The sequence below is a fragment of the Pagrus major genome, chromosome 5 (assembly GCF_040436345.1).
Source record: "Pagrus major chromosome 5, Pma_NU_1.0".
Classification (NCBI taxonomy): domain Eukaryota; kingdom Metazoa; phylum Chordata; class Actinopteri; order Spariformes; family Sparidae; genus Pagrus; species Pagrus major.
The window spans coordinates 3,026,163-3,040,891 of record NC_133219.1 but is presented as its reverse complement, the minus strand read 5'-3'; the positions used below and the strand labels follow the sequence as shown (position 1 = coordinate 3,040,891).

General features: G+C 40.1%; 1 protein-coding gene across 2 annotated transcripts; it reads left to right on the top strand.

Annotated features, from left to right (window-relative positions):
- arrdc1a (arrestin domain containing 1a) lies at positions 1–14,034 on the top strand. Of its 2 annotated transcripts, XM_073466486.1 has the most exons (9): positions 1–118; positions 5,387–5,497; positions 5,897–5,947; positions 7,703–7,857; positions 8,215–8,397; positions 10,137–10,313; positions 10,952–11,489; positions 12,082–12,147; positions 12,419–14,034. In XM_073466486.1, exons 1-8 carry the CDS (start codon positions 1–3, stop codon positions 12,105–12,107), a joined length of 1,359 nt encoding a protein of 452 aa, XP_073322587.1. In that variant the 3' UTR covers positions 12,108–12,147; positions 12,419–14,034. The 2 variants fall into 2 exon arrangements, with proteins under 2 accessions (XP_073322587.1, XP_073322586.1); XM_073466485.1 differs by lacking the exon at positions 12,082–12,147.
- Positions 14,035–14,729: the final 695 nt, after the last annotated feature.

Below are 14,729 nucleotides of genomic sequence, written 5' to 3'. Positions count from 1 at the left end.
ATGGGGAAGCTTCAGGAGTTTGAGATCGCGTTTGACAAAAACAAAGTGGTGTACAGTCCGGGCGAGTCCATCTCTGGATCCGTGACCTTCAAACTGGGCCAGCCGCTGCAGTGTAAAGGTGAGAGCTCGATCATTCTGCGTGCATGTGCGCACCTGGTGGGAAAACATCGCCGTCGCTAAACACGGAAGTGAGAGATTCAGCCGAGATTACACGGGCTGTAATTCAGGCCTGTCACACTATAATTTGACTTTGGACATAGCCTGTTTGAACATCACTTAAATGTTGGTGGTTTCTGCGGCAGGTTGGTCTGAAATGAGCTTTTTATTGCATTTTTCTACAGCCACCACAGTTCTGTAATCTCCCTACAGATTGGTTCTGGATCACCGTCAGACAGGTTTTAATGGGACCTAATTGTACATTTGAGTGATGTTCTTTCTTGTACCACCTTAATTCTAAAAACAGGGCTGTTAGTGGGATTATTGAAGAGCCCCTGTCCCCCTCCCACACAAATATTTGACAGCACACCAAAGATGGACTCCTAACTTTCTCTGAGAGTTGTTTTTAAAATATAATTTATCCAGTTACTCTTCAGTTACATACGCCATGAAGGTTATTTTCCATCAAGGAGGTCTCTGTCCTGTGAAAACCACACCTTTCCCCAACATAATCCTTTCATAAGTAAGAGAGCAACAGGCCTGTCCTCAGCTGTGTGGCATTAAACTACATTGTCCAGATAAGCCCATGTGTTTTTAAATGGTTTGTTTCATCCAAGAAATGTGAGAAATTTCTCAGCCCATAAAAGGACAGTTTATTTTGGGGAAAAACACCAGTTGTGGTCTGGCAGTGTGCAGCCCAACATCTCATGAATGTTTTTGTTCTTTAGTGTGATGCTCTTTGTGAGTAAGAGGCCAAAGAGACCTTGGAGTTTTAAACATGTCACATGTTGGAAATCCTGGATCAGTGTGTCAGTGTCTGTATCTGCAGAGACCTGGCCTTCTGCTTGTACTTTCTTAGTTTCTTCGTTTTGTGCTGAGATTCTGGAGGAAGATAATTGATGGTTCAGTCTCATTCCCATGTCATCAAATACCAACACTTGGAGCTGGTGGCTTACCAAAATTTCTGTTGCTCAACTAATTGATTCATCGACCAGGCTAACACTTGTAGCTATAATTTGTAGTGCTTGAAGGTGTAGTCTATCAATGAATTAATCATCCAAAAATGAAAATAAATCAACACTTGGACAATATCAATTCTTTAACACATTTCTGAAGCAAAAATGCCCAAACCCTTCTGCCTCCAGCTCCTCTATTGAAGCAAAGACAGTGGTGATGGTTATGAACATCAGAATAACTAATTGGAAAATGTAACCACTGAATCTCAGTGTTTAGATTTAAATACAACTAATAAAAAACAGTGACATATTTTACTATGAAAACCATCCGTCTGAATGGACATTTTCAGACATCCTTTTAGAAATGTGCTTGTTTTTTTTAAGGTTCACAAATTCAGAAAAAGAGTTAAGCTGCTCAAATGAATTTGTGTTTGTTTCATCGCATGACAGAAGTCTGATCCAATCCATTTAGGATTGTTATTCTTGGCAACCTTAATGTCTAAGTTAGAATTTTTCATCTTGAATTTTTTATATCTAAATGTCATCAATTGAATTATTAAACTATTGGACACAGGATGACACTTGTTTCAGTTTCTTGAAGACGTTTCACCTTTCATCCAAGAGGCTTCTTCAGTTCTAGCTAACTGGAGAGGAGTTTGGAGGATATTAAACTCTGTGTGGGAGTGTCCTTATAGAGTGGTTAGGGCCACTTGTGGGTCGTTGATCCAACCAGCCTTCATGTGGGTTGCTAAGGATAGATGAGCCCAGGTGTAAATGGATGTTAAGCTGTCTGGGGAGAGAACTCAGTACAGCATTGTAGGTGGGTGATAAGTAATGTCTTAGGCCACCTCCTCTGTTCAAAGACGGTTGTTTTAGTTTGACATGGATGGATTCCTTTACTCCTCTTTCAAACCATCGGTCTTCTCTGGACAAGATGTTTACATTGTTGTCCTCAAAGGACAATGTGCCATTTGTTTATGGAGAGCTTGTGTTGTCTCAAACCTGCCAACACGCTGAAACAGAAACTTGTCCATCCTAAGGACAAAGCACCCAGGCATAAACAGAGTAATGTAGTTTATGCTGTTCAGTGCAGCCAGGACTGCACAGATTTGTACATTGGGGAGACAAAACAACCTCTCCATAAACGAATGGCAGAAAAAGATGTAAAGGGATCCATCTATGTCAAACTGGAACGACCGCCTTTGAACAGAGGAGGTGGCCTAAGAAATTACTTATCACCCACCTACAATGCTGTAATGAGTTCCCTCCCCAGACAGCTTAACAACCATTCACACCTGGGCTCACCTAGCACTAGCAACCCACATGAAGGCTGGTTGGATCAATGGCCAGCAAGTGGCCCTAACAACTCTGTAAGGTCACATCCAGACAAAGCTTAAAAGCCTGCAAACTCCCCTCCAGTTAGTTAGAGCTGAAGAAGCCTCTTGGATGAGAGGTGAAACGTCTTCAACAAACTGAAACAAGTCCAGGTGCCTACGGTACAGCACTTAGATTTCATCTAAGTGTACTTCTTCTGAAATTCAAGGTGTCAAAGGCTTTATTGTGCTAAATGATATAATACACGTTTGCCATTGTCTGGGGACCTGCTGGGAGCAGCTCTTATGTGTTTGTGAGTTTCTGTTTGAATACTTGCTGGGCCTCCAGTCTGTTTACATTCCTCTTCAGGTAGAGCAGGTCAGACTGTCAGCTTCACAGGAAGTAAACTCTCTCACCATCCAACAGTTTGAATCACTCATGGATTATGAAGTGGGTTGGGCCCTTAGATAAGAGACACATTACTGAGCAAATAGTGACATTGCATTGAAAACAATTTCATCAGTGTTGGGCCTATCACAATTATTATTGGTGTCGGTGGATATGTATATATGAAATTATTGGAAATATTGACGTTTCTAATGGAGCTTTGGAGACTTGACATGACATCAGTCACGGTCTTTGAAGGTCAACATTAACTCATCATCCTGCCTATATAGCAGAAATGACACGATATGTGTTGTATTAGACAAATGTGCCTGTTAAAAATGTTCAGGAAAAAAGTAGACAAAAATAAAAAAAAACATTTAAATACATAATGGATCAAAGCAACATACACATTCTGGTCATCTTAACAAGACTGGTTGCTCAGTCATGATCACAGTGTTAAGTGTGTTCCTGCAATCAGGACAAAAACATTGATCCAAATGTCCTGAGACCAGGATTAGTGGAGCTGCAACAGACTTTGAAGTTGCAGTGTTCTCTGGGACTCTTATCTACATGGTATGACACTGCCTGGCCCAAAACAAAAGTCACACACTCTAATATTTCATTGGACCACCTTAGCTTTGATTACGGCACACATTCACCGTGGCATCATTCTGATAAGCCTATGCAATGTCATAACATTTATTTCCATCCAGAGTTGCATGAACTCTGTCATCTGTCATCTTGGAACATGCCTGTGCCATCAGGGAATAAAAAATCCACTGATGGAAAAACCTGCTCATTCAGTATATTCAAGTAGTCGGCTGACCTGACCAACTGAATCAACCCCAGATCATAACACTGCCCCCACAGGCTTGTACAGTAGGCGCTAGGCATGATGGGTGCATCACTTCACCCGCCTCTCTTCTTACCCTGATGCAGCCATCACTCTGGAACGGGGTGAATCTGGACTCATCAGACCACATGATCTTTTTCCATTTCTCCACAGTCCAACCTTTATGCTCCCTAGCAAACTGAAGCCTTTTTTCTGATTAGCCTCTCTGACAAGTGGTTTTCTTAAAGGAATGGTTCACTCTAAAACAAAATTCAGTCATTATCAACTCACCCACATGCTGATGAGAAGTACGGTGTAGTTTCTTATTCCTCAAAGTGCAGCTGGAGACCCGCGGGGGTACCCTCCGGCAGCAATAATCCATATAACGAGTGTAAGTGGCGCCCGAGACGAAAAGGTCCATAAAACTACACAAAAACTTTGTAATATTCCTCCAATCTTATGATTGTTCACCACTATCCTTCCAGGTTTTAATAATGTGTTGGACAGTTCTCAACCCAATTTTATTAATTTCAGCAATCTCCTTAGTTGTTTTCTTTGCTTGATGCAGGCCAATAATTTGACCCTTCTGAAACAGAGTAACATCTTTTCCAGGACCACAGGATATGTGTTCTGACATGTTTTTTTAAGAAATGAGAAGCTCCTCACTGCATCAGTTAGGGTTAAATAACTTGTTGCCAGCTGAAACACATTAATCACTGCAGTAATTATTCAATAATAATAATAATAACTTTATTTATATAGCACTTTTCAAAAACAAGTTACAAAGTGCTTTACAATAAAACAGATAAAATAATTAGTTAAAATCCAAACAGAGATATAATATTTAAAACAATTTAAATAGTTACAGCAATTAAGAAAAAGCCATAATATAAAAGTGAGTTTTAAGAAGAGATTTAAAAGAGGATACTGAGTTTGCCTGCCTGAGATCTCCAGGCAGGGAGTTCCATAGCCGAGGGGCCCGAACAGCAAAGGCCCGGTCACCTTTAGTGACAAGTCGAGATTTTGGAACCATTAGGAGGGCCCTGCTGGAGGATCTCAGGCGGCGATCAGGCTCATAAGGAGTCAGCAGATCATAAATATAGGCAGGACCTTGACCATTCAAGGCTTTAAAAACAAGCAGTAAAATCTTAAAATCAATTCTAAAACTCACAGGTAACCAGTGAACAGTCAATGGAAGGCTCTTACCTATTCGCTTAGTTAAATCCAGGTGGTGATTTTTTTTCGGCCAGGCAGTGTACATATAAATCCAAATGACAATAAATTCCACCAACAGTTTCATGTTCATCCAACAGTTGGAAATGTTCCAACAGTGGCTCATAGAATCTGTAATGTCAGAAAACAAAAGACTCTTACTGCCACAGCCTTGTCTGCTGGGTTAAGCTTTAACTGTGGCCTACTTCACTGCTCTATAGGACGGCCAGAACATGGAAGGTCTGTTGAGAACGAACCTACCTGGATTACTTGTTGAAATGTTAAGACTGTGCTCTCTTCAGTCACAATATAGCAAGATTGCTAGGCTTCAGACCACCTCTCTCTTCCTCTCTCGCATCAGTGTAACACGCTTGTGCCTTTTTTTTAGTTCTGCCCAGAGAGGAAATGACAGTAACGACTCTGCCTTATAACACAATGTGCTTATGAGAAGTGTTTCATGCTGTAGCTGCTTAGAAGTGTATCTGTGCTGGAAATCTCCAATGTACTGTCTTTGTGTCCCTATCTGCAGCCATCAAAGTGAACTGCAATGGTTTCTGTGGCATCACCAATAAGGTAAATGACACAGCATGGACGATGGAGGAACAGTACTTCAACAGCACCGTCTCTGTGGCAGACAAAGGTACACTGCTGAATGATTGAAATGCTGAGAACAAACTGATCCAAAGAGTTTGATCTATCCTGCAGTCCACATCAGATAGATGTCTTTTACCAATGCTTCCTTGTGTGTTGGTTTACCACAGCAATCTCAATGATCTAGGTGAAAAAACTGGCTAGCCTACATACTTAGAACATGTAGATGCATTTTGTAACAATTAAACTATATTTTGATGTTTTTGGACATTTAAACTAATGTGGTTAAAAATAATTGAAGAGTAAAGACTGTAAAGACGGAGGCTCCTATTCCCTACTGTGGACACTGCATGCGCCCCTGAGGCATATTCACCTGGTGGGAAACAGCAGGGCGATTGTTACGGTTTCCACTGACGGATGTTATCTGTGCTCTCTGTGTCCCGTACAGGAACCCTGAAACAGGGAGAACACACTTTTCCCTTCAAGTTTCTCATACCAGGTAGGAGCGTGGAGTGATGGGATGAACACTTGTCATGGCACATTCTTTCCTCTGTTTGTGTGTCTGTCTTGTCCTCGCATTTCACCGCCTGACAGACATGTCCTGGCATGTTGACATTTACCCTAATTCTCGTTATGCTTGAGCAGCAGTGAGGATGAGACTTTTATCCCATCGTTCACTTTGGCTTACGAGTGCTGTGTGAAACTAATTTACAGTATGTGTTTGAACCTGCCCAACTGATTATATAAAGGTAGTATTTTCAATGTGCCAATTTTAGATTAAACTACACTTAATACTATCAATGGATCCAGAGACCAGTATAAGAGTTCTAATCTGCAGACACTTGAAGTATATATATATAAAAAAACGCAGCCAGTACCTGCCAGGCACCAAACAGCAGACATGAAATGCCTTGTCCACCAAAGTACTTTCAGTATGGTACCCTTTGAACCTGTGCTTATTTGTTATTAATGTACCTAAACCCTAGATTAGTTTTGTGATCCCACAGCGGACAGTACTGTTAAATGAAGGCGGGGTTGTTACCATGGCTTCGGGGGTAACCTCTTGTCACTTCTCCAGCAGTTAGGAAATGAATGGAAATGGAAAACAGGAGTTTTGGGAAATCTTAGGTCAGTGTGTCCAGAGAGAGAGAGAGAGAATATTGAGCTGAACATTGCTCTGCTATGTTTTACGTCATGTCAGTGTCTGTAACTTGAGCAAGTTGTCGAAGACTTTTTACTTGGAAGAACCCCCAATATGCCCCATCAGCTGTTGTAACGGCTATTGTCAATGTACTCTTTTCCTTCCTATCAAGTGCCTGATGGTAGTGCTTGGTGACAACTTTACAGATCAGATCTGTAATATTTTAGAGACACAGAGTGAGAATAATTATGAAAAATGTTCTGATACCATTTGAATAAAAGAAGTGAGGGCTGAGTCTGTCATGAAACTGATTATCCTCAAGATCTCCATTTCATTTTCACCACCAGGTCACATGATGTCAGCAGCTGTCAGTTTGTTCCACTTACTCATTATAGTGCAATCTGTGAGAGCACTCCCTGATGACATCAGCACATTTTTGATTGGTTCTTAACAACAATTTTCAAACTAGCAATTTATTTTTTTGAAAGCCATTTTTAGAACAGTCATGACTCTTGGAGAAGAACACACCTTGTCCCTCACTTCCTGTCTACATGTTGTTGCCATAGTTAAAGTTGGCTGTCACACAGCCAGCCATTGTGTTTAGCCTCTGTTAGGCCTCTTATCTGCTGCAGTTGTGCAAGATCTTTCCAGGTAAAGCCTTCTCCACATGTGACGGTGAACATCACAGAAACTCAAAAGTAACTCAACCGGTCTTTTGACTGTTGTGAATGTAAATCTGTCATTTGAAACTTGTTTGTGCTTTCACCACTAGAGTGCCTGCAGGTGTCTCAGGACACTCTCTGGAGTCTCTGTTTTCATGTTTACATGTACACAGAAAAATCTTCTTTTTTTTGTAAAGCTAGATCATTGTCATCTTATATACCATGAGCTGTAATTCTCAGCTGTTCTATAACATGGTCAAAAAGTGTGCTTTATTGCTGTTGTATGATAATCAAAACTCTATGTGAGTGAGTAGCTACCCGAGTCTTTAAATCCAGTCAAAAAGATGAGAAGGAAAATGGAAATTGTGCAATAGCATTGTTCTAACAACCTATTAGTCTGTATTTGCTCTTGTGTGGTAAAACTAATGTGTCGTTGACCTCCTTCCAACAGGCACTGCGCCAACATCTTTTGAAGGCAACTATGGGAGGATCGTTTACAGAGTGAGGGCTTTCATTGACACACCACGCTTTGCTAAGGACTACAACACAGAGAAAGCTTTCTACCTGCTAAGCCTTCTAAACCTGAATGAACTGCCAGACATATGGGTGAGACATCATTAGATGTGTGTATATATATGATAAGGTTGAAAGGGCTCCCTGAAGCTGAGCGCAGTCACTGTGCACAGCTTTTGTTCACCAATTCATTGACTTTGGATTTAGGCAAGTTAAACGTCTCCCTGCTTCCAGTCTTTACTGTATGTTATGTATGTTAATTACATCTTAACTCTGACACCTACACAGACATGAGACTGATATCTATCTACCTATCTGTCTTGTCATCCAACCTAAGGTAATGACATACTCTGACTAGGAAAGAAAACAGTTTAGTGTATCAGAAGGTCAAGTGTGTCATTACTTTCAATACATTCATGATGTTCTAACACTGCCTCTCTCTCCATGCAGGAAGCCTGCTCATCTGCAGTAACCCAGCAGTTCACGTACATGCTGGTGAAAACAGGCACAGTGGTGCTGAAGGCCCAGACAGACATGAAGGGTTACACACCAGGCCAGATCATCCAGGTGATGGCCAACATCCACAACCAGTCTGGGAAGACCACTGGCAACATGGCTGCCAGCCTGATGCAGGTAAACACTTCTGACAGGATATGTCCAGGCTTACAGACCAAAATAGATTGTTTCTACCTCCAAATCTACCATTACAGACTACTGTAATGTATTAATGTTATTATTTGACTACTATATTATTATCTGCTCTTTCTGCTGCTGATTTCTTTTGTGAAGCATCTTTTTTTGTTGTTGCTGCAATCGATGTGTTCTAGTCGTCCCATATTAAGTCATCTGTTAACATTGCATGTTGACATTGTGGTTTGTTGAAAATCCTGCCTCTCAAAGCTTGTCAGGTATAGCTAGCAGGTAAACTTAACAGAGAGAGTGTGTTTGGGAATATGAGAATGTGGTTAAATGCAAAAGATTCAATGTTAAAGCACAAGACTGGAATTATTCTATAAATGTCCTATTATGTTAAATTCCTGTCAACATACCCCATTTAAAAGACCAAAATCAGTTGGCTTGTACGTTGGCCTGTTGCCTACTAGTGTTGAAATAATTCATCGATTAAGTTGATAACTATTAAATTAATTGCCAGCTATTTTAGTAATTTTCCACATTTTATAGACCGAACACTTATCGATTAATCAAGAAGATAATGGGCAGATGAATGGTCAGTTTCAGCCCTGTCACCTACTCCAACTGAAGACTAACTTTAAAAACAAGTCACACATGTATAGTTTCATTATCAGCCAGTGCAACAGTACGGCTCATTGAGTGTTTTTAATAGATTTTGGACAACAATTGAGCTCTGTGGCACAGAGGAAGAAGATGTATCAGGCTATAGACACACACATAGACACGCACTGTATTTTATTGAATGAAGGCTATAATGATACTGGTAGTACACTTTCATTATGTCCTTTGTGGCTTTTTTGGCCTGATTGATAGACAGACATTCAGGTGGCCATGTTTGGGGAGTTCTTTTTTCTCTCCTATTGTATCTCAAAAGTGTGCTGTGAGAAAGCTCCTCCCCTGTTTTGAGAGGATGACTTTCTGTATCATTGCATTACTACCAAGAAACTGTATCTTGGTTCTCTAAACGTGTGCTTAATTTAAAATGTATTTGGAATTCAAACATTACAGGTGCTGAGAACAAGCTGAAGTTAGGTATCAAGATTAAAGCTATACTAATCAATATTTTTATGTTACCAATAGATTAATATACTATGTGAAAGAAAGGAGTTTTGTGGCAGCCGTCAGGTCTGTCTTGATCTTTAGCTTAGTAACTTGCCTGTTTTGGATCCTTGTTTCCAGCAGCAGCTGTACACTAGCTGCCCAGCACCGAGCAGCAGACATTTACAGATCAGCTGCTGAACGCTGTGTAGCATTTTTCGCAGGAGGAGGTGGAGACCAAACCAGGGCTAAAAGAGAGTGAATATTCTACTTTTATTTGTAAGGTATCAGAATCATGACTGTGTTTCTGTTTGACTGTGTCTGCTGAATGTGTAAATGGGCATCTGTTTGCTAACAGCCAGAACAACTTTATGAGGTGATTAGATGCCAGAGTTTTATTTTATATTTTGATGCGGTGGTTGAAACAGTTATTAATAGATTTGATCAAGATTCAAAGGTTAAGTATCAATTCAGAATGACTTTGATGAATGAGGCTTTAGACAGCAGGTTGTGTATTCTTTAGATAAGCAGAAATGAATCCTCCTGTTTTATATTAACTGCCTTTGTGTAGATGCTTGAGAAATTGCATTCCCCTGTCACTGTGTACTGAGTCCTGTCTCCATGTTCATGTGTGTTTTCAGAGAGTGACCTACGAGACAAAGAGACCCACCCATGATGTGAGGACAATTGCGGAGGTGGAGGGTGGTGTGGTGAAGGCCGGCAAGGAGGTGGAGTGGAAGGAGCAGATCATTGTTCCTCCTCTTCCTCAGTCCTCCCTCACTGGCTGTGAACTCATAAAGATTGAATATTATGTCAAAGTAAGAGATGCTCATCCTCTGTTACACCATCAGGTAACATCTTGTGGTCATGCTTATTGTGATTTTGAGTGTTAGATAAACACCTGGCCATGTGAAGACAGCTTGTGAGGGGTATCTATCTTTATAGCCCCTTTCTTTCAATCATTCACTTCCCTTCCTCCTATAACTGTGATGGAAATGTTACTGTAGGTCTCATGTCTGAATAAGTGGCAGAGGCCATCACTTTAACGGATCGATGAAGCCAGCCTACAGATTCCCCACCTGAAAATGGCTTCACTTTGACATTCTATTGGCTTAATTATCAAATCAATATAATATTTGCTCAACGCAAGATAATGGAAGCAATTGTTGCAAATCCTATGTAAAATGTTTGTATCGTTTTTGGGTATTCACACGCAGAAAGACATACAAAGGGATTGTTTATTAATTCATGTAACTATGGAAATCTTGATGAAACTCTGTCCAGATTGGCTGCTCTAATACATACTGTATTTTTCTTTATTATGAGTTTTGGTTCTAAACAATACAGTGTCTAATAGGAAGTCATTGGAAGAGAATAAAACACAAGATTAGGTTGGGTATAAATTCTGTATTCCTCCTGTAAATGTAACAAAGATCCTCTCTCTCTGATTAACCAGGTCAGTCTAAAGTCTCCTGACGTCATGTTGATGTTACCCATCCACATTGGGAATGTCTCAGTTGACAAAAAACTGCGCCCTTCCAAAAAAGCAGCGCCTCCCTCCTCTGCTACAGCTGAAGATGTACCAGTCTCTACCTCTACCCCTGACTCATCCACCTCCACCTCTGCTACCACACCCACACTGCCCCCTCGCCATGCTCCAAAACCCGCTCCCCGCCCCGCACCACGCTCTAGGATGTCCTCCCATAATTCCCCCAGTGCTCCTCCAGCTGAGTACCACCAGGGAGCAGAGGGTGGAAATGATGGCTTCCCCAACAAGCGGCAGTCTCAGCTGGTGTCACCCAATGCTTTCAGCTATGCCCCCGGCCTCTTTTTCCCCCAGAACCAGCAGCCCAATGGGCCTGGCCCTGCAACTAGTCAGCCTGTCTTCAGTGGGTCCACGGCGACCACAGCACCTTACCCCCCTGAGGGTGCTAGCTCAATGCCAGCACCACTCATCCTGCCTCCAGACTACGGCAGCTCAACATATCCACAAGGTCAGTTGGTACACGCTCACTTCATCCTGGCTCTGGTGATGGCTGTAGACTGGAATGTATATTGTCCAGCCACTATAGATAAAAGAGGTGAATGGTTAACAAAAATGTTGATATATGCTTGTCTGTTCAAAACGATAAGCTGAAGGAGCAGCAGTGAGTGGTGCATACAGGCTGCCCTATCTGATTGGTACAGGCTGTTGGGGCTGCATGCAGCCTTACAGCATGGTCACACATAGGCAAAATCAGCAGTGGTGAATGCTTGCCTACTTAACATCCATTCTATGCAAGCAAAGGGGCAAATAAAAAAATGTGCATCCCGTGGCAGAAATTCACATCTTGGCTTTGTGGGGGGTCCAACATTGGTGAACTTTGACCAGCAAATTCACAACCACAACCAATGGCGTGTATGTGGTTGACCCATCAAATGGACTACAATCTCACATCACATGTGCCTCACATCCTGCACTGCCCACTTTTAGCAGGCAATAGACTGCATCCATGTATGTGTGAACATGCCCTGAAAGGAGTACCTGCAGACAATACTAGATATGTTGTTGGGGTAAAGAAGATAATTGAATATTTCTATTTACAGTTAATATTCTCTTAAAAAGAGACTAGATTTGAACAGCAGTCAAAGAGAAGATAAGAAAGCACAGAGGTAGGTGTTTGTTGTAAAGACACACATACTACATAACATCATTTGTCAGAAATTATGAGGCATCTGTAAGAAAACAAAATGATTTGAAGTACGGTTGATGTATTAACAACAGCGAGTTTTACATGCAGTTCTTTTTACTACCATTAACCACCATTATTATGGAGGGCACAATAACCAACATCATTATAATTTCTTGCTTGCAAGGTGTTGCGGTATAACAAAAAAAATGTTCTTGTGTAGTAACCAGCTGGTCCCATGCTGTCTGTTACAGAGGCTCCTCCTTCTTATGATGAGAGCTGCAACACATGAGGTGGATGAAGAGGCGGGAATCTTCCACCAGGATGACGATCGATTCAAGCTGATTTCAAACAAAATGCAATCCATGTACCATGTTGGTACATTTCCAAAATAGGATTCCCCATGCTTGATGACTGCAAGACACAGTGGAAATGTTACCTGGTATAATGTTTTAGGGGGTTTTGTAGAGAGAATCTTCATTTTGAACTGAAATGACAGTGAATTGTACTAGAACTGTTGCCCAGTGAACAAGTATCTTCACTAATCAAATGGGGGTTATTCTGTCCTTCAAACCAGCCACAGCCAATCAACACAACCTTTTTAAAACCAGCTTTTGATGTACTTTTAGCACTTTGAATGAAAGATCAGAGAGGGGGAATGTGCAGAAATGTTGTTTGCTCTTTTTTGTACAGGAGTCATGCTTTTAGTTGTGGTTTATTTAGACGGCATCTGTGATGTCAAGTGTGAATGTTTGATGCATGTAAACCTGGAAAACCAAACTCATCTCCGTTAGTATTTAGTCTGACATATTTCTTTTTTTTTTTTTTTTTTTTTTTAGCCAAATAAGAAATTAACCTGTGAAATGAACTTGTTTATTGAAAATGAGTGAAATAATCTCTGTTCTTCTGACATATTTTTCATTTATTTTGAGTTTGAATATTTAAGACTGGATGGGACAGTTTGTTTGGAAAGGTCTTGTTTAAATCGCCTTTGATCAGGAGTTAACCATTTTATGATAATGAACAATCCAGATACTGCTGTTGCTGTTATCTACCTATTGTTTTATAGGGATAGAATTTATGATCACCTTCAGCCTCTGAGTATATCAGCCTTGTTTGCCATGTTACTTCCAAGTTCTTGAACCAAACTTGTGTTGGTTCTCTACGTGACCAACGTCTCTTTTGTGTCTGAATTCTTTTAATAGTTGTACAATAATGCAACATCACTGTCAGTTGAGGTTTTTATGTGGCCTTTCCACATGTTCCGTCTTAATCATAGACTTTTGAAAATAAGTTTTCATGTTTCTTAATCAAGTTAAGGGTTAGGGGTAGGGTTCCATTGAACCTGCAGAAGGACAATGTTATATTTATTTATTGAGTGTTTTTCCAACTGCTGTCTGGAATCCAATAAATCTGTCAAAGCCACTTGTGTTAAATAGTTTCTTGTTTCTGACTGTGGCAGTGGGTGTTGTTTCTGTTCTTATTTCATCATGACCCAATTATGCTTTGAAAGGGATGTCCATTTGTAATATGGTAATATGTATGTTAATGTAACTTAAAAGTGCTTGTTTCCAAGATCGTGTTTAAAATTGGACCAGTCAAAAAATCATGGTCCGTTTGTGGAGTAGAAAAAAGTGCAGTGCAAAGAACCCTGAACCACATAATGTAGCCAATGCAGCTGTAGAAGATAATTTACTTGAGTCACTAAGTAGATTGACTTGAATACAAATTTGATGTTTGTACTGTAGTGTTTTTCTGTTACTTCATATTTCTACTTCACTTCTCATATCAGGATTTTACCAAAAAGCTCATGGGAAACAACACATTGTAAATCATTAAATCAGTTTGTCCTTACCTATATTGAGCCCCTTGTCACCCTCAAATGTTTTGTTATAGCAGTTCACATTCATAGTAAAAATCCTGTCACTGAAAAAAAGACAGACTGACTGTCATTGAAAAACACATCACAATCCCCCAAAATATCAAAAAATAAAATGAATGAAAATGTCTGTTTTGTTTTTTAATATAATTTTTTTCAGTGCCAAAACAACTTTTTCAAATACAAATGTTTCAATGTGAATGTGTCCTTTGTTAGTTCAGGTTTTGTTTTCAATGACAAATGTTATTTTCAAGGCCATAGTTTGCTGTCACTGTTCTGGCTAATTTTTGAGCTACGTGTTGTGCAACATGGCAACATGGCTTCTCCACCTGAACACATTGCTTGGGCCACTAAACAGGGTGGGGCTGTTGCCTTAATCTTAAAGTAACACTTTATAATAACCATCATTAATAAATGGTAAATTTATAGTTAATTAGACTTTAGTTAATAGTCATTTCACAGTTAACAAACAATGAAATGCTTCATAAACCATTTTTTTAGCAAGGTTTTGTTGTGAAGTTGAAACTGACATCTATAATACTTTGTAAATGGTTAATAAATCTATAACGTTTGGATGGCCATTGGCCATGTTGATAAACCTTTACACTGCTGAATATATGGTTTAATAAGCATTGTTTGTTATTAATATGAAAAAAAATTAAAATATTATTTCCTAAAGTTAAATT

Excerpts from the sequence above, each read along its gene's own strand:
- arrdc1a (XM_073466485.1), top strand. The coding sequence starts at position 1 with ATGGGGAAGCTTCAGGAGTTTGAGATCGCGTTTGACAAAAACAAAGTG. Across the intron at positions 5,498-5,896 it reads CGTCTCTGTGGCAGACAAAG|GAACCCTGAAACAGGGAGAA; the intron begins GTACACTGCTGA and ends TGTCCCGTACAG. Across the intron at positions 5,948-7,702 it reads CTTCAAGTTTCTCATACCAG|GCACTGCGCCAACATCTTTT; the intron begins GTAGGAGCGTGG and ends TCCTTCCAACAG.